The sequence below is a fragment of the Paramormyrops kingsleyae genome, chromosome 24 (assembly GCF_048594095.1).
Source record: "Paramormyrops kingsleyae isolate MSU_618 chromosome 24, PKINGS_0.4, whole genome shotgun sequence".
NCBI classification, from domain to species: domain Eukaryota; kingdom Metazoa; phylum Chordata; class Actinopteri; order Osteoglossiformes; family Mormyridae; genus Paramormyrops; species Paramormyrops kingsleyae.
The window spans coordinates 15,092,309-15,117,920 of record NC_132820.1 but is presented as its reverse complement, the minus strand read 5'-3'; the positions used below and the strand labels follow the sequence as shown (position 1 = coordinate 15,117,920).

Genomic DNA, 25,612 nt, shown 5'->3' with positions numbered 1-25,612 from the left:
GTCTCCTCCTGTCTGTCTCTCTCTCTTCCAGGCTGGCATAACTGTCTCCTCCTGTCTGTCTCTCTCTCTTCCAGGATGGCATAACTGTCTCCTCCTGTCTGTCTCTCTCTCTTCCAGGCTGGCATAACTGTCTCCTCCTGTCTGTCTCTCTCTCTTCCAGGCTGGCATAACTGTCTCCTCCTGTCTGTCTCTCTCTCTTCCAGGCTGGCATAACTGTCTCCTCCTGTCTGTCTCTCTCTCTTCCAGGGTGGCATAACTGTCTCCTCCTGTCCATCTATCTTGTCCAGGCTGGTATATCTGTCTCTTGCTGTTTGTCTTTCTTTCAGACTGATATAACTGTTTTTCACTGTCTGCCTGCATCTTCCAGGTAGCCAACTGTCTCTTCCTCTCTGTCTCTCTTCCATGTTGTTATAATTCTCTCTCCCTATCTGTCTGTCTTCCAGGCTCGTATATCTGTCTTTTGATGTCTGTATTTGTTTTTGAAACTGCGTACTGCATATGGCGTACAGTGTACAGTATATACTGTATACTGCGTACTATTAATCAGTGTAGTATCCAGCTTTTTCATGAGTTCTGTAGCATGCCACATTTTCACATGACCCCCCCATGACCATTCCCCACAGACAAGGCGTCATTTAAAAGTGTTTTTCAGAAGGTGTGCTGCAAATGATTAAATTCTACAAAAAAACTTATCACAAATTAAATAATTTAAAATAATAAACACATACATTTTAATAGAAAGGTAATAACTGATTTTTATATGTGAAATGTTATACAACTACAGTTCTTTTATTCATTCCCCAATAACTAATTTTAACGTAAAAGCTCTCGTTGTTAAATAGGTTTTATAGTTAAGGCAATTTCAGGCAGAACACAAAAAGTGATCAGAGCCAAGAACATGGATAAAATACATGATCTGTTTATTTTAATAAATAGATTATCACAAATCGTAAGTGTACATTAACACATAATTAGACGCAGATAAATTAATCAAAATTACAGTGACATTTAATTCATCCTGTTGCAGGCTGTGATTATAGGGCAGTATTTGGGATTAAATCCCAACACCCTTGTCCCCTGTATTCTGTCTGCTAAATAGCTAAATAATCTGTGCCTCGCTTATGGGAAATGTAATAGGGAAATGTTAGCAGCAAACAATAGCTAGCTTGCTCATCTGTGTAGAACTATTAACTTGTTTGATCTAATTAGTCTGATGACAGTTTGCAGTAAATTGCTATGAAAATAACAATAATAGAAAGGAAAACTGAATAAAAGAAATTATTTTTTTCCAAGTTAAACAGTCAAAACGAGGCTGTGACGATCTGCTGCTTTGCATTATGGGACGCAGTAGGTGACTTAGACTGGTCTTGTGCATACTGGTGTGCGACATCTCAGTATCTTTGGTGTACTGTGTACAACATACTACTTTTTGGACTAAATCAGTATTATATTAGTAGTATAGTATGTGGTTTCAAAAACAGTTTGTCTCTCTCTTCCAAGCTTTTTGTGTCAGATCAGGCATTCAAGTAGACATGACAAATAAGAGAACCTCCCCAGAAGACTAATATGCTTTTATGTACCAGAGCATTCATACGAAGCTGAGCCAAGCTGCACTTATGCCTAGTCGACTCCTTGACAGCATGCATGTTTCTAATGTGCTACTTGCCTTGCTTATACGTCAAAAAAAAAAAGTGCTCAATAAATGTAATTATTACTGCACCACATCCCCCCCTGCTGTTCAAATCTAGGCATTGCTGTCTGGCTAGAGTTGGGTTACTTTTAGGGTCCGACTGTTAAGAACACACAATTTTTTGATTATGAATCTACAAGCAGAAGGTATGGTTTCATATATCTGTCATTTTACAAAGCAGTACACCCTTATCACTCTGTATCTTCACCTCCCTGACACACAAGTCCAGACAAGCCGTGTCTTTTGTTGGCTGCTTGCATGACTGAGCTGCCATTCCTCCCCAACACCCCGAGCCCTGCCTGCACACGCACGTGTCCCTCGCAGCCTCCCAGAGCCTTACGCCTCCAGGGAGACACGTTCATGTAGCAACCCTGAGTTCATCACGTCCCAGCCCAGCCTCTGTGTGCGCGCCCTGTCCAGCTCCCCGTGACTCTCTCCTGGATAAGCAGTATAAAGATGGATGGGTGACAGGCTCCAGTAGAAAATCTACTCAGTGCATCATGGAATAACAAAGCAGTGCATTCTGGGACGCTAATTTCCTTTTGATGAATATAATATAAGATATTATATGAATTGCTGGATATAACAGATATAACTGAATTACTAAACACTGAAGGCAGAATTCTCTTTAAATTTCACGGTGTGCATGTTTTTCAAAATCTGAAATCACAATTGTCAATGACAGGTCCTATATGTCATTGGTATGGGCTTCCTGGATTGTATATAAATATCACCTGTATGTTTTTGTGTAAACTTGCACCTAAGTGCAGTAAATGCAGTGATGCATTTTTTTCTCTGTGTTTGGACAGAAATCGAGAGACAATGAGCTACGATGTGTGGTGCGTTCCTCCTAGAGGTCACTGCCGCCTTGTAGTCCTGTGTCTGCTGATGATCTCGTTCACAATGACATCTGCGTGTGCGTCCTCCAGCGCATTGATGCTCCTGTCATCATAGGGGTTTTCTGCAAGGCAAGACACAGAGTCAGAGAGCTGGAGGTGGACACAGAGGGGAAACCTGATCTGCAGGCTGATTCAGCTGAAGTGGATCTAAAAGACAATTAGGCTAATAGCTGAATGTTTTGACTGCTGTGGGACAAAATAAAATCTGTAAAAATGTTAGTTAATATACACTGAAAGGAACTGGAGTTCCTCAAAAGGTTTTAGCTACCATTCATGTTTGTTTAGTAAAAACGTCAGTGATGAAGAGCTGTTCAAAAAAAAACTGGTGCCTTCACCCACCGATGCCATTCACAGACTCTGCGGGTTCACTGGCCAGGAAGGATGTGCTGGTAGTGTTGTTGGACTGAGTCGAATTGGACAAGCGGGAAGAGCCTGGGACCATCCTGGAGCGGTTCTTCGCCAGGTTTTGCGTAGCGGTCCGGCTCCAATCTAGAAGGTAGGAGAGCAGCAGAAACGAGGTTCGGCCTGTCAGAGCACTTCTGTGTTCATAATGCGCTTTCATATGATTTATCTATGTGTAATCCGGTGTTGGATTCTTTTGTGTCGCGGAGTGTGTATATACCGTGGGGTAGGTGCTGCATTTATTAGATTAGATTAGATTAGATTGACTTTATTAATCCCACAATGGGGAAATTCTTTAGAAACAGCAGCAATAATAAAAAAGACAGTAAAAAAAGACAGTATAGCATGAATTTGTTTTTTACATTCCTGCCTTCCTTTAACTTTGGTTTAATTGGGTACTGTTTTTATATCCACCAATCGGGGAAAGGGGAGGGGGGAGCGAGAGAGCGGGAACTTTGGCGGGGGCTCGAGAGAGAGGAAGAGGCTCGCTGAAGTGGAGGCGACAAGACTGCCCGTCTTGTGAGTGACTCGCTGCGAGCCGTGGAGCGGCGATGCAGGGAGAACAGATTCGCCTCCCAGAGGGGAAGGGATGTTGGCCGAAAGAGTTATTGTCTGATTCCAGGATCTTATTTTCTTTGTTCTTGCTCTTCGGAGTGAAGCGGCCGTTCCATTTGTGGTCACTATGGACTCAAGCATCGACCAGGCCTGCCATGATTCTTTACTTTAACTTTTTACATATTTAAGTGTTTGGTGGATTAACGGACTGAGGGTTATTGTATATATGTTGTTCATTCTGAATGTGTTTGAATATACTGGGTATAGGTATGCTAGCTCTGCATAGGCTGTGATGGGAGCACTGCTCAAAGGTAGAGGACAAACGAATCCAGGGCCCCCGCATTTAGAGTTAATACAGTGCGGATACCGTAGAGGGCCGAAGGGGGCGCTACATATGCTTCTTCCTATTATTGAATAGTCACGGGATTTTTAAAACTTGGTCATTTTAGTTGAGCAGTTTGGACTCCATGCTGCCCCTACTGGCTATTTAGGCAAAAATCTTAATATCTGATGTAACCATGGCAATGACAATGACCAGGGGTACCCACAGTATTGTCGTTCGTGGTACTCACACCAGTGGTGCACAGGCTGATGGGTCCACGGTTACAAGTCAAACAAAAATATTTTAATGTGTGGGCGGGTCAGTTAAAATTAAATTTAAGCATATAAAGCGGGTCGGCCATCATTTTGTCTTTATTAATATTAGCATTTGAGGCAAGCTTGCTTTCTATTTATTTTTAGATCAATGATGGAGTTTTAGGGCACTGATAAAAATATTAGAAAATAAAATAATAGGCTAATGGATTTATAGAATAAATCTGTAATATTTCCGTATGATTCTTCCTTCTACACAAATGGAGTGGAACACTTCAATGTCTTAATATTAATGATTATTAATACTAATGATTATTTAATGGTGATGTGCCAACAGATTCAGTATTTATCACATTTCACAAAAGTACAACTTCAAAAATCAATATCATCGATCAATATCTAACTAACTTAACTCTAACTTAACTCTCGTTGAACGACACTGGGAGGTGGGCAGTTAGTGTCCCAGCATGCATTTCTTCTTATGTTTGCAGTTGTTGTTTATTAACGTTGTTGTTCATGTGCAATATTTGGGAGGTGTGGAATTTTGTTGTATTTTGTTTTGTATTTGCTTGCATTTTGTATGTGTGTGAAATTCCCTGTTACGGTATTTGCCTGGGGTGCAGGATGCCTGGGGACTGTCCTGCAGCAATTTTACAGAAAAACAAGTCCAAAGTCGCTTTTAATAAGAGGATTGTCTTGTGCTACTGCTAGGGTACGCATTGTGCGTATTTGGCGTACAGCTGGGGGCGCCACTGACAAAGGGTGTGGCGATACACAGAGGTTAGGGCTGGGTGGGGGTTAAGGTCGTCATGTTGGGATTAAGGGTTTGCCCATAGAAATGGAGAGATATAATTACAAAGCTGTGCGTATGTGTGTGTGTTTGTGTGTGTGTGTGCAAGAAAACTCACCGGTTAACCTTCTGAAACGCTGTTGTAATTTATATAATATTTGTACAATTATTTTTCTTCTGACCAGCACAGCAGCCAATTGGCCCACCGACTGGCCTGGTGCTATCTGAGGGAGCCTGAATGAGGAAGATCATGGGTTTTACCAGAGTTCTCAGGTAGCCTTAGTCTCCCACAGCACAGGTAGGTCCTCCACTGCTGACGGACGTTTTCTTTGATGGCACAATGGAAGATAAAGATGAAGAACCCTGCGGTTAAAAAAAGAAATTCAAGTGTGCTGCTTCCAGTTGGTCAGGAAGAATGTGAGCTGAAATTTATTATAGATATTTATGGGGACTTTACAGCGGTTCAGGGTAAATAACTTTCAAAAGAAGTGTCTGTACAGTTATAAATATGGTTACACTTGTTGCTCACTGTGTTTGGTGTTTTTTAATATATGTGCAAAAGTACATTTTTACAAAAGTGTCTCTGTGCTGGACAACCTCACCCTGCAGAGAATTGAAAATGGAGAAGAGGTACATGAAGGGCAGGTTGAGAGGTCCCCAAGCAAAGAAGGCGAATCCCCAGGTGAGCCCCAGCAGGATGGTGAGGCCAGCCACGCTGCGCAGATCCTGCAGCACGCTCCGGTGCTGCGAATTGTGGGGGTTCTGCCGCTTTATCCGACACAGCTGCACCAGCACCACCACAAACATGGCCAGGTTGATCAGGAACACCAGGCAGAAGTAGGCTACAACTCCCACGTAGAACACAGTCAGGTCAGCCAGCCAGCAGCTGGATGGACATGGAAGGATAATGGTCACTGTCTTGTCCACTGATACTCTTATCCGGGTTTACAGTGTACATACTACCCTGGAAAACCTTGCTTGATTAGATCTTCTCCTGCGGTGTGTTGGCAATGGCCCAGGGTTGGTTCCTGCTTGCACCCATTGTTCCCGGGATAGGTTTCCCCCCCCCCCCCCCCCCCCCCAACCCCAGTTAGGATTATGCTTTTTCAGAACATGGATGGATGAATTAGAACTACTCCTAGCATTTCTCTGAGCACTTGAATTCCCATTGATCTCCTAAACCCTTGAAGTCACTTATTCACCTTAGATGCAACCCTAAGTTCTAACATGCTAATGTTCATTTAAATGTTAGTCTGAGTAGCTTGCAAGGTAAAAGCAATCAAAGAGAATCTTTATTATGATTATTATGCTTCTTGACACTCACAAAGTGTCTTTGGAACCATCGGGGAAGCGCCCATAGGAACCAAAGCCATAGTAGTCTTTATTGACAGAGATGATAATGACAACCACAATAAGTGGAGCACCTAAAATATCAAACAAAATCAGAAGATTAGACACAAAATACGGTATCATAAAGACTCCAAGATAATCTGAAACCATCCAGAGAACAGACTCAGGATGGCGAGAAACACTAGAGCTTGTACCCCAGCCAACAATGCAGAACTTCAGCATGTATCTGGTCACATAAGTGTTGAAGACCTTGACCAATGCCAGGTACATGTGGAAGGCCTCCAATCCCATCCAGGTGAAGGAGGCCAGCAGGAAGTAGTGCAAGAAGAAGGCAGTAGAGATGCAGAGACCCTTGGCCTGAGGATAAAGTGCCAGCCAGGAGTCCAGCAGGAAGACCAGGTTGAGCAGCAGCAGTGCCAGGCACAGCTGGATCAGGATCTTGGCGGGGATGTCCCTGCGCAACTTCCTGGGGCAGACACAACAGAGAGGATGACTCAACCTTACAATGCAAGAACATACACCAGCCCATAAATGGTGCTAGCGCCCCCTGTACCCCTGGTCAGAATAAATGGCTGCAAGACAGAAGGATGGATGGATGTCGTCCGTAATGCTGATGGAAAGCACTGGTCATATGACTCACTCAAAAGCCAGGTAGGTCAGCAGCGTCACAGAGAGAAAGATTGCAGATATTCCACAGCCGATGTAGGAGATGTAGGTGAGGATTTCATTCTGCACAGGGCTAATACTGTTATCCATGGAAATGTCCTGTCAGGAACAAGAGTGACATACATCACAACACCAATAGGGATTTGCCAAGGACGACCCAGCATCCTCCAGTCAATTATTGCTTAGCTCTCAAGTATAATATCCAGGAGACAGGAGCAGGCGTACTAACCAGCAGCACAGCAAAGCTAGTGAGGTGGTTGCACCTGCACGTGGTCTGCTCACTGGTGGTGTTCTGAACAGAGCAACCAGCACTACTCCAACCCCCAGATCCATCTATGAAACACAACAAGAATACAGGACCATGCTAGGTGCAATTTAGTTTCATACTTAGTCTATAAAGGTTTTTAAGCGATAAATGAGGACTATAAATGGACAGTAAAACAATACATACTGTTTTCTGTGAAGTTCCAGAATACACAGTAGACATTTTTCTGTGGAGAGAGACAATGAAGTAAAAAGACGCAGAAACACCTTTTGAACAAACCCTGAAAACCACAGCAAACCTTTTTGTCGTTGGGCTCTGTGGTCTTTAGAACGAATTCCACGTCATCTTTTAAGCCACTGATGGACAGGTTGGCTACGCTGGAGCCGAGAATGCCGCTGTTTAGTACACGATTCTCACGTGATAGTGATTTGTCCTGGAAGGGGATGGTGGGGGGGGGGGGGGTGTCAATCAGCCTCCTGGTGACAGCAAAGTGCTGAAAGCACAGAGATGCAAAAACAGCCAACAGGTACCACAAACACGGTGCTCTTCTGGTAGAAGTTGAACTGAACTCTGGAAGCTAGAAGTTTGTCCTGAGATGTCAGGTTGCTGGTCAGGGAAGCTGGTAGTGTAATGGAGCCCTGAGGCACTGGAGATGATGCAGCTGCTTTGAGACCTCCACTCCCATCAATCTGAAACAAGCAGCATAGAGAGTTTCAAACAACCAGGAATCTACTCCAATCGAACATGCAAGACAGAAAGTGTCAAACAGGCAGGAACGTGCTGCAGACAAACAAGCAGCACATAGTGGCAAACAGGCAGGAACAAGCATCACGCAAATAAGCAGGACAGAGAGATTCAAACTGGCAGGATCATGCACCAGACAAACAAGTAGCACAGAGAGTGTCAAACAGGCGGGAACGTGCTCCAGACAAACATGCAGCACAGAGAGTACCAAACAGGCTGAAAAGTGCTGCAGACACACAAGTAGCACATAGATTGCCAAACAAACAGGCAGGAACGTGCTACAGACAAATAAGCAGCACAGAGTGTCAAACAGGTGGTAACATGCTCTGGACAAACAAGCACAGAGAGTGCCGAACAGGCTGGAATGTATACCAATCAAAAAGGTCAGAATGAGCAGTTTATATACTGACAACATCACAGTGATGTACAGGTACAGTCACCAGAAAGTGAGCTTCATTTGTGAAATTAACAGCCGGGGTCACACCTGCACATTGGAAGAGTTCATAATGGAGAAGGAGGTCTGCTGAAAGTTTGTTCCATTCACTTTCTTCACACCCAGAGCCACTGATTCAGACAGTATTGTCTCTGTTGGATCAGCTAGGACTAACTTAATCCCCACCGTGTCCACCAGGCCAATGATTCTGTTAGCAGAAAACACAGCAGCATTCCAACTAAAATTAGTTTCACTCACTGTTTATTTGAATAAAACTTATCTCTATTGTAATATAACTATGTGTCAGATGCACAGTGAATCGCCCTGTGGACAAAGCTAAATAAAAAAGAAGTAAATGAATAGAAAAATGATCAAGTGACACACCTGGTGGAGGAAGCAGCCAGAGCGCTTGCATTCGCATTGAGCAGGTTGCTGACAGCACTGATGACTGTCTCGCCCAGCTCCTGGCTAATACTGGGCCCAGACAGAAGCTCCTCGAGGCTGGACACCAGCGCCGCCACCTGGGAGGAGTTGAGAGCCGCCGCATTCATCGTCAGGTTAAGCAGCTCCTGTGCCTGTTTTTCGGAGCTTTGTGTTGTCGGGGGGACTGTGAGAAGGAACAGAGAGCCAAGTCAAAAAGGATCCAAAATGCACAGCTTCCAAAACGATGTTAACCCTAATATGAGCGTGAGGGTGTGCTTGTTCTTATCGAGCCGCAAGATTTATGTATCTGTTCAGTCTGTATGTAATGTATGTGTACATTCAAGTACAAATATTAACAGGGTGGTTATGTTCTGAGCAGGACGTCGAGTTGCATTCACGTGCATATGGTGCACAGGCCTGAGAAAGCAGCAAACTCACCCACAGTCAGTGTTGTGACTGTAGAGAACGGTCGGGATGTCACCGTGGAAACGGTGTGGGGAGGGACTGTAGAGTTGGTGCCACATGTCTCATTCAGTATATTAACATTGATCCAATCGCCTTGGCTAGAAGGAAAAAGACAAAACACTACACTACATATAGCTGCCAGAACAAGAAAATCATGCAGCATGTTACTTAAATGGGTATCTCACATTGTTTTATATATATAGATACACACACACACACACACGTTGGGTAAGCATATCTTTATGGGGGCCGCTCATTCATTTCTATGGGAAAAATGCTAATGCTAACTATGACAACCTTTTTAGTTTTTTCATTGCAGTCACAGATTTTTATTAAATTGATTATTCATCACGTTGTGGGGACACAAATCCTAGAGCTAAATTAAAGAGGAGGTAATTGAATCAGATAAGCAATATTAGGAACTAGAAAATCAGACAAAATATTGCTTTGCTAAAATGGGTGACCAGCAATACTGACCAAGGCCAAACATAGGGGACAATGCAAAAGTCTTTGTAGCTGTAGTTGAACTGGTACCAGTTGACTTTCGCGCTTGAAATATTTACCATCGGGCCACATATTGCTGAAGAAGAGAGAAGAGATACTATTTAAAGGAACAGAAGCATGAATCCTTTATTATGGAACACTGACATACACATCCCACTATGACCACAGAAGCATGAATCCTTTATTATGGAACACTGACATACACATCCCACTATGACCACAGCTATACTGACACTGCTCCTGAGAGCTCCACACTGGCCACACTGTTCCACACTGAACCCACAGCTCCACACTGTCTGCTCTCCAATCCGATGCTGCCAAACGCTCCCATGCTTCCTTCCTGCCATGCCGCACTCACCCACTCTGCATACAGGTCCTGTGAAGTTGATGCTGCTGTTGCCGGTAAACTGCATGGCCACGGCCTTCCTCACAGTGCACACGTCCTGGTCCTCTGCCAGCTTCAGTACCACCGTGTAACTCATCGGGCTGGGAAGGAATGAAGCCTGGCTGTCAGTGTCTGACTGCTAGCACGGTTTGAATGTCTCAGTGCCCTCACGGCTAGTCACACAACACAGAAATATATTTCAGTGTAGAATTTTCAAAATTCTTACGTCATATCTGGATTATTGCAATTCACATAATCGTCCTGGAGAAAATAAAAATGCAACAAACAAATTAATCAGGTGTCGTGTATATTTTCATTTAAATGACCATGTAAGTTACCTGAGAGGTGAGGGAAGATGAACAGGAAGACCTGTGGAAATAGGCATGTGTCTGAATTCCAACAAGAACAGGCAGCAGAGGAGTTAAAGACAGATGTACGTGGTTATAGCGACAGTTCACCCCAAAAAAATTAATAAATAAACATATTTCTCAGATACACTGCATGGCTTGGTGAGCTAGCAGTATCAGTTAACATCAGTCACTAACACTAATAAATTGCAACAGCACTATCTTAGTTAATAGTAACCACTGAGCTAGCTAATGTTAGCACTCAGGCAAGGAGGACGTCATGTTATTAGGAGCACGAGTGCCCTGGCGCTAACTTCTGCCCAGTGATACGATTGGTGTTCAGTAGAAGGAAAACAGTTCCTACATTAAACTGCTCACTACAAGGTCTGTGGATTATCTTGAGTAACCTGGTTATGATTTCTGGTAAGAGACATTACTGTTGAATTTTTCAAATGTATTGTTGGCATTTTAATCACCACAGAGAGAATGGCATTCCAACATCATATTTGAAAGCAGTCTGACATTTGTACGGCCACTATCTCAAACTAGGCAACTTTCACCACAAAAATCTACATGGATATAAAGCCCCACAGTGTATCTGAAATGTGTTATTTTTTTATTTTGGGGTGAACTACCCCTTTAAAATGAGAAGACACATACGATGAATTCGTCCTGCAAGTTGGTGTGGTTAAATTCAATGTGGAGATCTGTGTGAAGAGAATCACAGTGGTATTATCCAAACAACAAATAACTGGAAAAGACTGCATAGATTAAGGCCCATGGGGGCGTAATATATCTGTAATGGACAATACAAACTTACCAAATGCTTAATTTCAGTGATGTTCACTGCAGGATTATTCACAGTGATATTAAAGTAGTAGTATGCAGCTAGGGGAGACAAAAGGGCATCTCTGTTTAAAAGCCAAAAATGCTTTTGTGTTCCTAGTAACCATAACCCTAACTTTCCAACAACTTCTGCTCAGACTGTCTTTGGCTACGTTCACACTGCCATGCTGAAGTGACTCAAATCAGATTTTTTGCCTTAATGTGACACAGATCTGATCTTTTCAGGGCTGTGTGGACACGCAAATCTGATCTTTTTAAATCAGATTTGTGTCACTTTCATATGTGGTACTAAATCTGATACGTATCCGATTCGCGGCCATGCGACCTGAATGTGACGCTCAGATCGGAATTCATGTGGCTTTTTGCTTATACACATGCGCTGACATCAGCCTGCACCGACAGCGCGGGAAGGTAAAAATGGGGAAGAGCTGCGATAACAGTCAGTGGAAGGATGGAGAAGGTGGGGATTTAATTGATATTTGGGGAAATTAATCTGTTCAAGCTAAACTGGAAGGAACCTATCGTAATAGAGTAGTAATTGAAATAATTGTCAAAGAAATGGCGCAGCGCGGACACGAACGTGGCTACAATGCCAAAGAAAAATAAAGAGCCTGAAGTCAAAGTTTAAGGAGGCAAAAGACTCGAATCAGCGCAGCGGTCATGGCCGCACAACATGCCAATTTTACGACCAGCTTTATACCCGTGTAAAAACGTATCAATGTGTGCATGCGTGACATTTCGGAGGACCGATGCGTTCACATTACACTCAGAAACAGGTCACTTGTACTTATGAATGTGAACCGTCAAGATAGACAAATTTGATCTGAGCAAAAAATCGGAATTGAACGATGTGGCTGGCAGTGTGAACTTATTTCCCAAAATCCCCAAAATGTGGGCTACTTTACACTTCAACATTAAGAGCAGTCTAATAATAGCCGACTGGGTTATCTAGAATATCTAATCAGTCTTGTCCTTGTTGGTAGTTGATGGCGTGCCATCCTGCAAGCTGTGGTCCAGAAGCATCCTTCATGTAACAGAAGATGTGATGCAGATCTGTGTGTGTGTGTGTGTGTGTGTGTGGATGGAAGCTGCTATGTCTGCACCACTGTGCTGAAAACCAACCTTTCGCATTGCAGTATAAGTCACACTGACAGGTTGAGTTTGTTGTAGCTGAAAGATGAAGACACAGAATTATCTGTCACACCCACAAGTAATGTATAAGCACACAGAGCTACAGGTAAAGCACAAAGTCACTCTCTATTATTGGCAGAGGTAGAGGTAAAGTACAAGGTCACTCTCTGTCATTGGCACAGAGCTACAAGTAAAGTACAAGGTCACTCTCTGTCATTGGCACAGAGCTACAAGTAAAGTACAAGGTCACTCTCTGTCATTGGCACAGAGCTACAAGTAAAGTACAAGGTCACTCTCTGTCATTGGCATAGAGCTACAAGTAAAGTACAAGGTCACTCTCTGTCATTGGCATAGAGCTACAAGTAAAGTACAAGGTCACTCTCTGTCATTGGCATAGAGCTACAAGTAAAGTACAAGGTCACTCTCTGTCATTGGCACAGAGCTACAAGTAAAGTACAAGGTCACTCTCTGTCATTGGCACAGAGCTACAAGTAAAGTACAAGGTCACTCTCTGTCATTGGCATAGAGCTACAAGTAAAGTACAAGGTCACTCTCTGTCATTGGCACAGAGCTACAAGTAAAGTACAAGGTCACTCTCTGTCATTGGCACAGAGCTACAAGTAAAGTACAAGGTCACTCTGTCATTGGCATAGAGCTACAAGTAAAGTACAAGGTCACTCTCTGTCATTGGCACAGAGCTACAAGTAAAGTACAAGGTCACTCTCTGTCATTGGCACAGAGCTACAAGTAAAGTACAAGGTCACTCTCTGTCATTGGCACAGAGCTACAAGTAAAGTACAAGGTCACTCTCTGTCATTGGCATAGAGCTACAAGTAAAGTACAAGGTCACTCTCTGTCATTGGCACAGAGCTACAAGTAAAGTACAAGGTCACTCTCTGTCATTGGCACAGAGCTACAAGTAAAGTACAAGGTCACTCTGTCATTGGCATAGAGCTACAAGTAAAGTACAAGGTCACTCTCTGTCATTGGCACAGAGCTACAAGTAAAGTACAAGGTCACTCTGTCATTGGCATAGAGCTACAAGTAAAGTACAAGGTCACTCTCTGTCATTGGCACAGAGCTACAAGTAAAGTACAAGGTCACTCTCTGTCATGGGCAGAGTTACACGTAAGGTACAAGGTCACTCTCTGTCATTGGCATAGAGTTACCGTTAAAGGTTTTGTGACTTAATGAATAGAGCCTGACAGTCACTGGGATGGACTGGAAAGATCAGTCCACAGCACTTTTATGGCTCATCTCTCCTTCCTTTTGTGCTGATGTCCCATAGGCTGACAAACCACTTCCATGACAACATGGTGGCCTGTCCTGTGCTTTACATACACTGCATCACTGTATGAGTATACAGTACCAGTCAAAAGTTTGGAGACACCTACACATAGAAAGGTTTATTTGTACAATTCTATACATTTTAAATTAATTATAAAGACATAAAAATTATAAAATAATATATATTGATGATGTACTGACCAAGCAAGTGTTAAATAAAAGAATAATTTGTTGAGGGGTGCAGCTCTCTGGGTTGGGACTCAGAAGGTTGCTGGTTCAATGTACACATAGTTGGCAGAGTGATGCCAACATTGGGCCCTTGAGGAACTGACTGGCCCTAATATTTCTTCTATGCCAGGTTCATGAGGCGGCCTCCTGGGATGCTTTTCCAGCTGTCCTGAAGGAGTCCCACATATACACTGAGCAACCTTTTTGATCCTTTTCCTTCACTCTCTGGTCAAACTTCTCCAAAACCATTTCTACTGTGTTTACGTAAGGTGGCCACGTCATAAGATGCAACACTAAGATTCTCCTTTGCTGGCAGCTTAAAGTCTCCAAAATGTTGACTGGTACTGAATATATATATATTTAGACACATATAAACAGAGATACACACACACACACACACACACACACACACACACACACACACACAACAGAAGACTTTTGGCATTTTCAATTTCTTGACTGCATAGATCTTTAAAAAGTTGAAGTTATCCTTGTGGGGACCAAAAAATGTCCCAACAAGGTAAAAAGGTATTGGTTTTTAATACATTGCAGGGAAATCTGGTCCCCACAATGTAATAATTAAAAAAAAAAATATATATATATATATATATACACACACACACACACACACACTTATTTGTTTGTTTGTTTATATGCACTGATAATATTGCCGCCAGCTCCTATAGCCATGAAAATCTACATAAGCCGTTCTACAAGTATTTCATATTTAACTACCACCCCAGATATTTTCCTACAAAAAACATTAAAGATGCTAAAGATAAAAACAGAAATAGTTTTATCTACACTTGTAGTGGAAAAACAAGTCAAACGACTTACAAATGACATGCAAGCGCACTCTTGACGTCACAGCATTGTCCATCAAGACAAATGCAGATGCTGAAAATAACACTGTGAACCTCACCTAAGGATCAACTAATATAACCATTAGAAAAAAAATCTCTGCCTTTAATTCTAGATTAAAGAGAGACATGTTTAGCTGCACCATTGCCTAATAAACCTAACCCAAATTGTTTAGGATGGATGTATTTAAAGAGATTCTGACATTTCTAGCAAACTGTACATTCTGACTATTGTCTGTGGAGTGGCTGCAGCTTGCCATAATTACCATGAAAAATATCAGAGTGTAAGTGGTACAGTGACACAGACGGCCTCCACTTCCTGGTTACAAACAAAAGTAGGATTAACAGGTTCCTGAAAAGGTGTGTCTCCAGCACTGGAGAAACTGGCTGAGCTACATGTCACTGCAGTCACAGGCTCTGTGTAGGGGGCATCACACCACATTATATGGCACAGCGGGGCTGGCAGAGCGTGGCGAGGATGCTACAGCATGACAGGGCTGGCAGAGCGTGGCGGGGATGCTACAGCATGACAGGGCTGGCAGAGCGTGGCAGGGATGCTACAGCATGACAGGGCTGGCAGAGCGTGGCGGGGATGCTACAGCATGACAGGCCTGGCAGAGCGTGGGGGGGATGCTACAGCATGACAGGGCTGGCAGAGCATGGCGGGGATGCTACAGCATGACAGGGCTGGCAGAGCGTGGCGGGGATGCTACAGCATGACAGGCCTGGCAGAGCGTGGCGGGGATGCTACAGCATGACAGGGCTGGCAGAGCGTGGCGGGGATGCTACAGCATGACAGGGCTGGCAGAGCGTGGCGGGGATGCTACAGCATGACAGGCCTGGCAGAGCGTGGCGGGGATGCTACAGCATGACAGGGCTGGCAGAGCGTGGCGGGGATGCTACAGCATGACAGGCCTGGCAGAGCGTGGCGGGGATGCTACAGCATGACAGGGCTGGCAGAGCGTGGCGGGGATGCTACAGCATGACAGGCCTGGCAGAGCGTGGCGGGGATGCTACAGCATGACAGGGCTGGCAGAGCGTGGCGGGGATGCTACAGCATGACAGGCCTGGCAGAGCGTGGCGGGGATGCTACAGCATGACAGGGCTGGCAGAGCGTGGCGGGGATGCTACAGCATGACAGGCCTGGCAGAGCGTGGCGGGGATGCTACAGCATGACAGGGCTGGCAGAGCGTGGCGGGGATGCTACAGCATGACAGGGCTGGCAGAGCGTGGCGGGGATGCTACAGCATGACAGGGCTGGCAGAGCGTGGCGGGGATGCTACAGCATGACAGGCCTGGCAGAGCGTGGCGGGGATGCTACAGCATGACAGGGCTGGCAGAGCGTGGCGGGGATGCTACAGCATGACAGGGCTGGCAGAGCGTGGCGGGGATGCTACAGCATGACAGGCCTGGCAGAGCGTGGCGGGGATGCTACAGCATGACAGGGCTGGCAGAGCGTGGCGGGGATGCTACAGCATGACAGGGCTGGCAGAGCGTGGCGGGGATGCTACAGCATGACAGGCCTGGCAGAGCGTGGCGGGGATGCTACAGCATGACAGGGCTGGCAGAGCGTGGCGGGGATGCTACAGCATGACAGGGCTGGCAGAGTGTGGCGGGGATGCTACGGTTATCTGTATGTAACTTTCTTACCGTTTTTTGTGGCCAAGATGTTGTTAGCATCTGGAGACGTAAGCGTAGATCTGGGCGTGGAAGTCATAATTGGGGGCACCATGGTGGAACTGTTTACTGGCAACTCAGTGGATCTGTTGGGTGTTGATGCATCTGGAGCAGTGGTATTATGAATGGTAAGCGTTGCATTTTCCGTTGTATTTGATGAGGTTGTTGTGGATGTAGGTGATGTTGTAAGGGTTTTGGTAGATGTAGGTGATGGCGAAGATGTTGTAGGTCTTGAGGAATTTGAGGAGGTTGTTGGAAGCGAGGGGGATGGTGGAGAGATTGATGTGGATGGAATGGAGTTTGGAGAAGTTGTTGAAGATGGATGAGAGGTTGTTGCAGATAGAAGAATGGTTGAAGAATTTGCAGATACTTGTGAAGAAGGAGATGTGGTGGGAGATGTTGCAGATAAATGAGAGGTTGTTGCAGATGAAAGTTTGACTATAGAAGTTACAGATGGATAAGAGGTTGGAGGAATTGCTGATGACGTATTACTATTTAAAGAAGTTACAGATGGATGAGAGGTTGGAGAAGCTATTAAAGATGGAAGAGTGCTTGGGGAAGTTGCAGATGGATGAGAGGTACTTGTAGATGAATGAGTGGATAGAGAAGTGGTAGATGAATTGGACGTTGAAGAAGTTACTGAAGATGGAAAAGTGGCTAAGAAATTTGCAGGTGGATGAAAAGTTGGAGAAGTATTTGAAGATGAAAGAGTCCCTGGGGAAGTTGCAGGTGAATGGGAGGTTGAAGAAATTGCTGAAGATAGAAAAGTGGTTGGGGAATTTGCAGATGGATGAGAGGTACTTATAGATGAAAGAATGGTTGGAGAAGTTGCAGATGAATTGGAGGTTAGAGAAGTTATTGAAGATGGAGTAGTGGGTGAGAAATTTGCAGATGGATTAGAGGTTTGAGAAGTTATGAAAGATGGAAGAGTGGTTGGGGAAGTTGCAGATGGATGAGATGTACTTGTAGATGAAAGACTGGTTGGAGAAGCTGCAGATGAATTGGAGGTTGGAGCAGTTATTGAAGATGCAGTAGTGGGTGAGAAATTTGCAGATTGATTAGAGGTTTGAGAAGTTATTAAAGATGGAAGAGTGGTTGGGGAAGTTGCAGATGGATGAGATGTACTTGTAGATGAAAGACTGGTTGGAGAAGTTGCAGATGAATTGGAGGTTGGGGAAGTTATTGAAGATTGAATAGTGGGTGAGAAATTTGCAGATTGAATAGAGGATTGAGAAGTTATTAAAGATGGAAGAGTGGTTGGGGAAGTTGCAGATGGATGAGATGTACTTGTAGATGAAAGACTGGTTGGAGAAGTTGCAGATGAATTGGAGGTTGGAGAATTTATTGAAGATGGAGTAGTGGCAGAGAAATTTGCAGATGGATTAGAGGTCTGAGAAGTTATTAAAGATGGCAAAGTGGTTGGGGAAGTTGCAGATGGATGAGAGGTACTTATAGATGAAAGACTGGTTGGAGACGTTGCAGATGAATTGGAGGTTGGGGAAGTTATTGAAGATGGAGTAGTGGCAGAGAAATTTGCAGATGGATTAGAGGTTTGAGAAGTTATTAAAGATGGAAGAGTGGTTGGGGAAGTTGCAGATGGATGAGAGGTACTTATAGATGAAAGAGTGGTTGGAGAAGTTGCAGATGAATTGGAGGTTAGGGAAGTTATTGAAGATTCAATAGTGGGTGAGAAATTTGCAGACTGATTAGAGGTTTGAGAAGTTATTAAAGATGGAAGAGTGGTTGGGGAAGTTGCAGATGGATGAGAGGTACTTGTAGATGAAAGACTCTTTGGAGAAGTTGCAGATGAATTGGCGGTTGGAGAAGTTATTGAAGATGGAGTAGTGGCAGAGAAATTTGCAGATGGATTAGAGGTTTGAGAAGTTATTAAAGATGGAAGAGTGGTTGGGGAAGTTGCAGATGGATGAGAGGTATTTGTAGATGAAGGACTGGTTGGAGAAGTTGCAGATGAATTGGAGGTTGGAGAAGTTATTGAAGATGGAGTAGTGGCAGAGAAATTTGCAGATGGATTAGATGTTTGAGAAGTTATTAAAGATGGAAGAGTGGTTGGGGAAGTTGCAGATGGATGAGATGTACTTGTAGACGAAAGACTGGTTGGAGAAGTTGCAGATGAATTGGAGGTTGGAGAAGTTATTGAAGATGGAGTAGTGGCAGAGAAATTTGCAGATGGATTAGAGGTTTGAGAAGTTATTAAAGATGGAAGAGTGGTTGGGGAAGTTGCAGATGAATTGGAGGTTGGGGAAGTTATTGAAGATTCAATAGTGGGTGAGAAATTTGCAGACTGATTAGAGGTTTGAGAAGTTATTAAAGATGGAAGAGCGGTTGGGGAAGTTGCAGATGGATGAGATGTACTTGTAGATGAAAGACTGGTTGGAGAAGTTGCAGATGAATTGGAGGTTGGAGAAGTTATTGAAGATGGAGTAGTGGCAGAGAAATTTGCAGATGGATTAGAGGTTTGAGAAGTTATTAAAGATGGAAGAGTGGTTGGGGAAGTTGCAGATGGATGAGAGGTACTTGTAGATGAAAGACTCTTTGGAGAAGTTGCAGATGAATTGGCGGTTGGAGAAGTTATTGAAGATGGAGTAGTGGCAGAGAAATTTGCAGATGGATTAGAGGTTTGAGAAGTTATTAAAGATGGAAGAGTGGTTGGGGAAGTTGCAGATGGATGAGAGGTACTTGTAGATGGAAGAGTGGTTAGAGAAGTTGCAGTTGAAGGAATTCTTGTAGATGGATGCGAAGTCGGATAAGTTATAGATCGATATGAGGTAAATTTGGTTTTTGCAGATGAAAATGATGACCCAAGATCTGAAAGTGAAGCAGATGGAGTGAGTAATTATGGCTGATCCAGTCTCATTCATGAGGACTGAACCTGCTCTAGAAAAGTAAACTAAAATTGAATTGAGTATAAGCAGTATGTGGGGTAGTGGGTTAAGCCTCTGTGCCTTTGATCAGAAGGTTGCTGATCTCAGCTCATCTGCAGGTCCTTGAGCAAGGCCCTTAACCCCCAGCTCCCTGGGTGGCTGCCCTTCACAGCCAGCTTGCTCTCGCCTACAGACAGCAAGTTGCGGGAGGCAAGAGAATTTCCCCACATGGACTTATAAAGTTGTTGTTGTTATTATTATTATTAACATACTCTTGCCGAAATGTGAACAGAACCCAGTGAGTCAAATGTTATCCTCAGACAAATAAAACACCTTGACACAGTATAATAGTAATTATCCTTTCCTAAACAAGCATGAAAAATTGCTGAGTTTGATATTTTCAATGCAGGTACAAAGAAAAGAAGGATGTGAAGAATATGGAACCAAATACTCATGTAGAACTTTTCTACGCTCACCTGCACGTTTGACACGAAGACGGCCTGAAAGAAGATAGTGACATTAAGTAAGTTTATGTACAGATACCAAAGCATATAGCTACATACACACATCCTAGCAAATGCATTGCAAGTTCAGGATCTACTGCTCCACCATGACAGGGATTTGGGATTATTTGATATTGCCAGTACAATCATAAAACTGTGGTCCTTACAGCCACCTGCGAGTATATCTTCCCTCTAACTAGTACAAATTCTGACAGCTGTGAGATGGCTGAGAACTCACCACAGGGCAGGGTAGCATCTGGCACTGTTCTCTGGCCATTCTGGTTCCACAGCCCCGAGGTCCATGCAACCAAGTTTCCATCCTTGCAGTCACTGTGGTAACTAGCATTGTCCCACATACGGAACATGTACAGTTCTATGGGGGCCACCTGGCCTGAGATGTCCCCACAACCCAGCACCAACTGCCCTACATGTGTGTTTGTTGAATTGGTGTAGACCTTCTGCCAGTAGTGCATAGCGTCCACCTGCAGGACAAGGCTCTTGTTCTGTGCATTATGTGCCACACACACATGATGCCAGGCCTGAGGCACCAGGTGCACAGGAAAGTGGAGCTTCTTCCCTCTCAACCACACAAACAGACCCTCCTTGTCACCCTGCAGGCCAAACTCTGGTTGCTTCCTCCATGGGGTGTTGTAAGTAAAAGCCACCCACCCATCCTGCGACAGCACACGGATATGCACACACATGCTCAGCTGGGCCTCCAAAGGCAGGCGTCTCTGTGTTAGGAGGGTCCAACGATCATCACAGCCACCTGAAAACACAGCCTTCAACCCCCCCAAGAAGCTTGTCTCCACCACTAGAAAAGAGAAGAGGAGGACAGTGGGACATAATCAGCATTTTTGTCATGAAACACCATGGTAAAATGTGCCAGATACGTAGTAATGTTCTGCTCTGCTGTTTCCTCTGTGTGCCCTTGGAGGCCACATAGCCAGGCCTTGGGTCTCCAAAGCCTTCCATCCCTATATGAGGTTTACTTTCTTGTCTGTTGTTCTAACTGCCATCATGGTCTTTTTTATTTGTTAACTGCTCTTTAAGGACAGAACCCAATACCCCCAAGCATCACTCTGTGAAGGACAGAGCCCGATACCCCCAAGCATCACTCTCTGAAGGACAGAGCCCGATACCCCTAAGCCTGCCGTAACATCACTATGTGAAAGACAGATGCTGTTCCCCCACCCCTGTCATGACATCACACTATGAAGGACAGAGGCGGCTCCCCCCAACCCTACGATGATGTCACTCTGTGAAGGACAGAGGCCATTCCCCCCCAACCCTGTAGTGACATCACTCTGTGAAGAACAGAGGCCGCTCCCTCCAACTCTGCAGTGATGTCACTTTGTGAAGGACAGAGATCGTTCCCCCAAGCCTGCAGTGATGTCACGCTATGAAAGACAAAGCCTGTTCCTCTAAGCCTGCAGCGACATCACTCTGTGAAAGACAGTGCCTGTTCCCCTAACCCTGCAGAGATGTCACTCTATGAAGGATAGAGCCCGTTCCCCCCCAACTCTGCAGTTATGTCACTCTGTGAAGGACAGAGCCCATTTCATTCAGCCTGCAGTGACAGGACTCTGTGAAGGATTTCTCTGAAGGGAATAAAAGTGGATCTAACTGGTTTAAAAAAATCCTGTTAACCCTGAGAGGAAATTATTTTATTCTCTTTTCAATGTGAAGTATCAGGGGAAGTGAGATATGTGCAATTTTTGCATAAACAAAAACTGCTTCAGTGAAAATTCAGCCAAATGTAGGATTGTGAGACGAAAATCACCACCAATCTATTCTTAACAAACAGCTATACATTTACCAGCAGGGTGGCCAATTTGGTTCAGGAAGATTATAACTGCTTTCTCAGTTTGACCCAGACAGGGACAAACCCTGTTCTATCAAGCTGATAGTCACTTTACCACCTAGACCCTGATCAGTCCAGGAGTACATAAAGGGGCATGCAGATGAATAAAGGTATTCATTCATTCATTAACCTTTATCTTACCAGCCAAAGCATTAAGAACGGTTTCTTACAATGACAGTTGTGCATTAAAGTGTCTGCTAAGAAGCTATAAAGAAAAGTATATTACCTGTGCCTGCATGGCAGGCAAATACAGCGAGGAACAGAAGAGCCTTCATCAAAAGTCTGTTATCTCCCAGTATGCCACAGTCTGCACAGGCCATTATTCTGCAAGACAGTAGAGCAGAGGATCATTCCAGTAACACTGGCAATTACACACTTAAATAACAGTCATTCCTATAATACTTCCTTCAACTTGTATATAATAGCACACATGGTCATGCATCCATTAAACACTCCGATTCTGCTGAGCATCAGTTATTGCAGTCTAGCTTTGACAGTGTGAAGTTGACTTTTGTACAACAATGAGTTGTAGGTATTAAACAGGGAGTGGGCAGGGATGAAAGATTGTTTGGCAATATAATACTTCAATCATGAATCAGAGCAGAACAAAGAAAACAGACATATTTCTATTTGGAGAGCCAATATTTGCAGTAAGGCCGGAATACTTCCTGCAAACTCTGCATACATTGAGCTACCTGCTTGTTGAGGCTTTATACTCTTACAGTGCTGTTTGTTCAGCAAGACCTTTGTCTGCTTCACATTGACAGATGGACATTAGGGCGGTCCACGGCACTATGGAAAATTTTGAATTTCATTAAAACCCACCTCCACAAGTTTAAATATGTTCTATCAGATGTAGTAAAGATATGATGTAAATATGGAGCAAATTGAACTACATTTAGAGGTCGCTCAAGGTCCGACAAGTTTGTTGTGGACTCAGATTAAGACAATTTGCCAAAATTCCAGGGTAAAATCAAATGAAAAAATTATCATCTCTTTAATTGCAAGTACTGTCATTAAATGGGAAGATGAAGGCGCAAAATTTCTTGGCTAAGGACCCAAGAGAATGGAATGACGACCCTTCGCACCAGGAACTTCAAACAGCAGCGTCAAAAATGAAGGTCGTGAATGATTGTGCAGAGAGAGCCATTGCATTGATGCAGCAATACAATTCATCCCTGACCAAGAACGAGGAGCAGAAGCAGTATCTCCTACGTTTGGTTGAAAGGCACAGAAAGAAATATCCAACCTGCGCCAAGTCTACCCTTCTGAAAACGGAGTCGGGACAGCAACAGTGCGACACTGATGATAAAGAACATTAGAACATTATGGGACAATATATAACAGTAAGAGTCCAGACAACCTGAATCCAAGATAGTATCAGCTAATTTGACATGTTTCTTCTGTTCTTTTTCACTCATAGAAATTCTAATTCTGTTTACTGCATGTTTTCCTTGTTTTATTGCATACAATTACACAATACAATATAGCTGTTGCAGTGTTGCATTACTACCAGCTTGAGCGACCTCTAAATAATGACCAATCATAATAAAATTTGGCAGACACATTTGTAATAAGGTGAAGAATAAAATTAGGGTTGTGGAGGGAAAGCTGTGTGAAGTTGTTAATTTTGGACCACCCTAATGGACATACTTCATTCGTCCAGTAATACCTCCATCTACTTCACAGTGACTGGAGGACACACTTTATTCCTCCAATGAGACCATCATATGCTTCACAGAGATAGAAGGACACACTTTATTCCTCCAGTAAGACCACCGTGTGCTTCAGAGAGATGGGATTAACAAATCTTATTCCTTCAATCTGCATTGTAGTGATAATTCACCTACTTTCTTGTTTCTGGAGGACACTGGAGCATCTGGAGGAGACCTGGTTTAGAGAACATGCAATCTCCACACAAGGGCAGGGACAGGATACAGTTACGAAGCAGGAGGTGCATAGAAGTTCAATGACAGCTGCTCAGTCAGGATTATGACAGAATAAGAAAAGCCTTTCAGCTTTCTCCTACTGGACAAACAGTGCCCAAAACCACTTCACAGTTTGAAGGGAACAAAGAAAGAGTGATCACCATGGACTGGTTCAATTGGCTAGGGGACCTGGTAATCTGTACCTGAGTATTAACATCATATGTAGGCCAGCACTAATGACATATTGGCCATAATACAGTACCAGTGAAAAGTTTTTGCACACCACAGGTTTTTACCACATTTCCATTTATTTCATAAACTGCAGATTTTTTATTCTTGTTAAGCATTGGAAAGTTTAGTGAACAACTATGACAATTTTCCTTTGTAACATGGAAAGAGTATGTAACAGTGCATGTCTGACATCCTATTACCTGGTTGTGTGATGATGGCAGAGTCAAATTCTAGGCTGTCCTTTAACTTTAAATGCACTAGCTACCTGTTTCATCCCATGAAACAGAGGAGTATTTAATGTCCCTTGTGCAAAGAATGCCTTGAATTTTCTTTACTGTTATAACTGCTAGAGGTTACTTTGATGAATCAAAGATATGACATTTTCTTGCTAATAAAGGTACTCAAATGGCAATGATACTGTAAATTTATTTTTTAGCAAAGAATATTGAGTGTATTTTTAGTAAATGTTAAGTGAGTAATATGCAAATGTAGAAAAGGTAGTGTAGGCACTGAACTTCAAGATGTACAACTTTACATTTAACTTTATTTGTCTTGGATGGGAGACCAACCAGGAGTGATCTTTCTTCTCCAGAAACAAATAAATATGGCAAAAAATATGATAAACGCAGTCACACATACACACATACTATACTGTCGCACACATACTATACTCTCGCACAAACACTATACTCTCGCACACATACTGTACCGTCACACAAACATACTAGAACACATACTGTTGAAGAAAACTGTTTAACAGGACTAGAATGTAATAACTCTGTCCGGTGTAGTGCCACTGCTGTAGAAAATAAGGGTCAAAGGTGCAGTGCTACAAAATGCCTTTCAAGTAGTACCTTGTTCTTGGTACTCCCAATCATTTGCTGCTGTCACCGGGAAGATGAAGTGGCCACGCTTCTTCCTGGCTTTGACTAGCTAACCACCCTTTCCTCTCCAACCTTGATTGGTGGTAATCATTTTGTTTAAATTAGGCCCAGGTGCAATACGACCTTGTAACTAGACCTATGTGCAATGTATGTTCTGTCTGTAGAAGTCATAGACAATAATATCTCGGAATTATGTAGTAATCCGACTCCTCCTGAAGGCACTTTGACTGACCTGAGAAATCGTTCATCTGTGCATGCTGCCTCCACACTCGTGGATGTGCGTGCGTTCTCTGCTCAAGCAGTAAAGGGGAGACTGCAAGCAGGGCTGATTTTTTGTAATTTGTTAGTCAGAGCAGAAATAAAATATTCTCTTCATATACAAACCAGGGTTCCGACTGGAATTTTCTACAACATATGTTGTACTCTGTCACAAAAGCATACGAAAATGTACTAAAATGTCAAACACTTTACTCTTTCTCACACACATAAAACTCACTGTAATGTTACACACATCGTACTCTCACACATACTGTATTTTGCACACGTACTGTAATGTCATACTCACACTGTACTGTCACGCACACGCAAAAGCAAGTAGTGCTGTCACACAGAATATACTTTCACACTTTTTGTAAATAAATGGAGGTGGCTACCTGTGGTAGATGTAGACGGAGACTGAGTGTGTCACTTTGTCACTTAAGCAGAGATGTTCATGAGTCAGAGTAAAGTCTCAAGTCTCCATCATGGTTCCAGTCTGATACTAATATTTATAAAAAAAA

At 43.5% G+C, this 25,612-nt stretch overlaps 1 protein-coding gene across 4 annotated transcripts; it reads right to left on the bottom strand.

Moving 5' to 3' along the window:
• Positions 1-899: 899 nt before the first annotated feature.
• LOC111857273 (adhesion G-protein coupled receptor G2-like) lies at positions 900-25,612 on the bottom strand. Of its 4 annotated transcripts, XM_072706442.1 has the most exons (26): positions 25,487-25,612; positions 22,017-22,114; positions 20,165-20,740; positions 19,900-19,923; positions 16,515-19,367; positions 12,481-12,528; positions 11,333-11,400; positions 11,173-11,219; positions 10,504-10,534; positions 10,392-10,426; positions 10,139-10,266; positions 9,754-9,856; positions 9,250-9,374; positions 8,773-8,995; positions 8,440-8,596; positions 7,742-7,900; positions 7,510-7,644; positions 7,398-7,437; positions 7,176-7,279; positions 6,921-7,045; positions 6,475-6,746; positions 6,255-6,354; positions 5,533-5,816; positions 5,192-5,293; positions 2,929-3,078; positions 900-2,651 (listed from the first exon to the last, which is right to left on the bottom strand). In XM_072706442.1, the coding sequence occupies exons 2-26, from the start codon at positions 22,108-22,110 to the stop codon at positions 2,548-2,550; spliced, it is 6,087 nt and encodes a 2,028-aa protein (XP_072562543.1). In that variant the 5' UTR covers positions 22,111-22,114; positions 25,487-25,612; the 3' UTR covers positions 900-2,547. The 4 variants fall into 4 exon arrangements, with proteins under 4 accessions (XP_072562543.1, XP_072562544.1, XP_023693719.2 ...); XM_072706443.1 differs by lacking the exons at positions 22,017-22,114; positions 25,487-25,612 and having other exon boundaries at positions 20,596-20,671; XM_023837951.2 differs by lacking the exons at positions 10,392-10,426; positions 12,481-12,528; positions 16,515-19,367; ... (2 more) ...; positions 22,017-22,114; positions 25,487-25,612 and having other exon boundaries at positions 11,333-11,384.

What these genes read in the sequence shown, in the direction of transcription:
- LOC111857273 (XM_072706442.1), bottom strand. Translation starts at nt 22,110, where the DNA reads ATGGCCTGTGCAGACTGTGGCATACTGGGAGATAACAGACTTTTGATG. An exon ending in AGAAGAGCACCGTGTTTGTG is followed by an intron (nt 7,645 to 7,741) that starts GTACCTGTTGGC and finishes ATCCCCTTCCAG; the next exon opens with GACAAATCACTATCACGTGA. An exon ending in AGAGTCTGTGAATGGCATCG is followed by an intron (nt 2,652 to 2,928) that starts GTGGGTGAAGGC and finishes CTTGCCTTGCAG; the next exon opens with AAAACCCCTATGATGACAGG.